This window comes from Agrilus planipennis, unplaced genomic scaffold (genome assembly GCF_000699045.2).
Source record: "Agrilus planipennis isolate EAB-ADULT unplaced genomic scaffold, Apla_2.0 scaffold62, whole genome shotgun sequence".
Taxonomy (NCBI): Eukaryota; Metazoa; Arthropoda; class Insecta; order Coleoptera; family Buprestidae; genus Agrilus; species Agrilus planipennis.
The window spans coordinates 1237429-1238392 of record NW_020438875.1 but is presented as its reverse complement, the minus strand read 5'-3'; the positions used below and the strand labels follow the sequence as shown (position 1 = coordinate 1238392).

Sequence of the window (964 nt, the reverse complement as noted above, 5' to 3'; positions counted from 1 at the left end):
AATGCTTTTGTTCTTTCTAAGTAATAATCTAATAAGTTGGTGTCGTGTTATTCACATACAAAGCATAATTAATAGACTTGATGGTAAATATAGCGGCCTTAAACGGTATGTTTGGACAAGAAGGTTTACTTCTCGATTAAAGTATTTGAGTACCTACTTGTTTCTTGTTCCGGACCAAACATTAAACGCCAAACAAAAGCCAATTTGTGGTATCGCAGTAGGTCATTTTCGAGGATGTGGTGTGCTAACAACCTAAGTACACAAAATTTCTCATTTTGGAACACATCTGATTTGTTTTGAGAGGGGTTGTTTAAGATATATACCTTGGCACACGTTAGTGAATATTAAACGAACACTAACAGTTAACCGATAGCAATTATGAACATCGTGAGGTATTTAGTGGTTTTGTTCATCACTTTCGCAGGGGCCTTAACGGTAAGTTATTTAAACAAAAATGGAAAGTTCGTCGGAAAAAACATGTCTTTTTCAGGTACCAGTTGCACAAGAAAGTGAAAACTTAACAGATGACGTAGATTACTCACAGGTAAGTTAAATGTTTTCAATAAAAATTGTTTTTATTTTCAAATAATAATAATATAATTAATTTATGAATCGGTAAAACCGGAATTTGTTACATTTTCCATAGAGTTGCTCCAAATATAGTAATGATGCCAATATAACCTAAAAAAGGGGACGAGCGTGTATTAATGTATACGCGTAAGAAGTGAAGTTTCTTTAGATTGTATATTATAGAATTATTTAAAAAAAAATTGGGTTAAACTATTGTATTAGTTAGCCAATTGCTAAACATCAGAAAAATACAATTTTATTACGAGCGGACGAATATGGAATTTTGATTTAGTTTTGTTAAAAACTACGCATACACCATACAAAACTTCGTAAAGGAATTACAAATCAAAACAAACAAACACAAACGCATATATGCAATACGTATTTTGAGGTT

General features: G+C 31.6%; 1 protein-coding gene across 1 annotated transcript in view; it reads left to right on the top strand.

The window, feature by feature from the left end:
* The first annotated feature begins 356 nt into the window (after positions 1-356).
* Positions 357-964, top strand: part of LOC108734512 — a 12658-nt gene continuing 12050 nt past the window's right edge. Inside the window, exons 1-2 of the mRNA XM_018466100.1 lie at positions 357-435; positions 491-544. Coding sequence (XP_018321602.1) covers positions 379-435; positions 491-544 — 111 coding nt within the window. The 5' untranslated portion in view covers positions 357-378. The remainder of the gene's footprint in view (positions 436-490; positions 545-964) is intronic.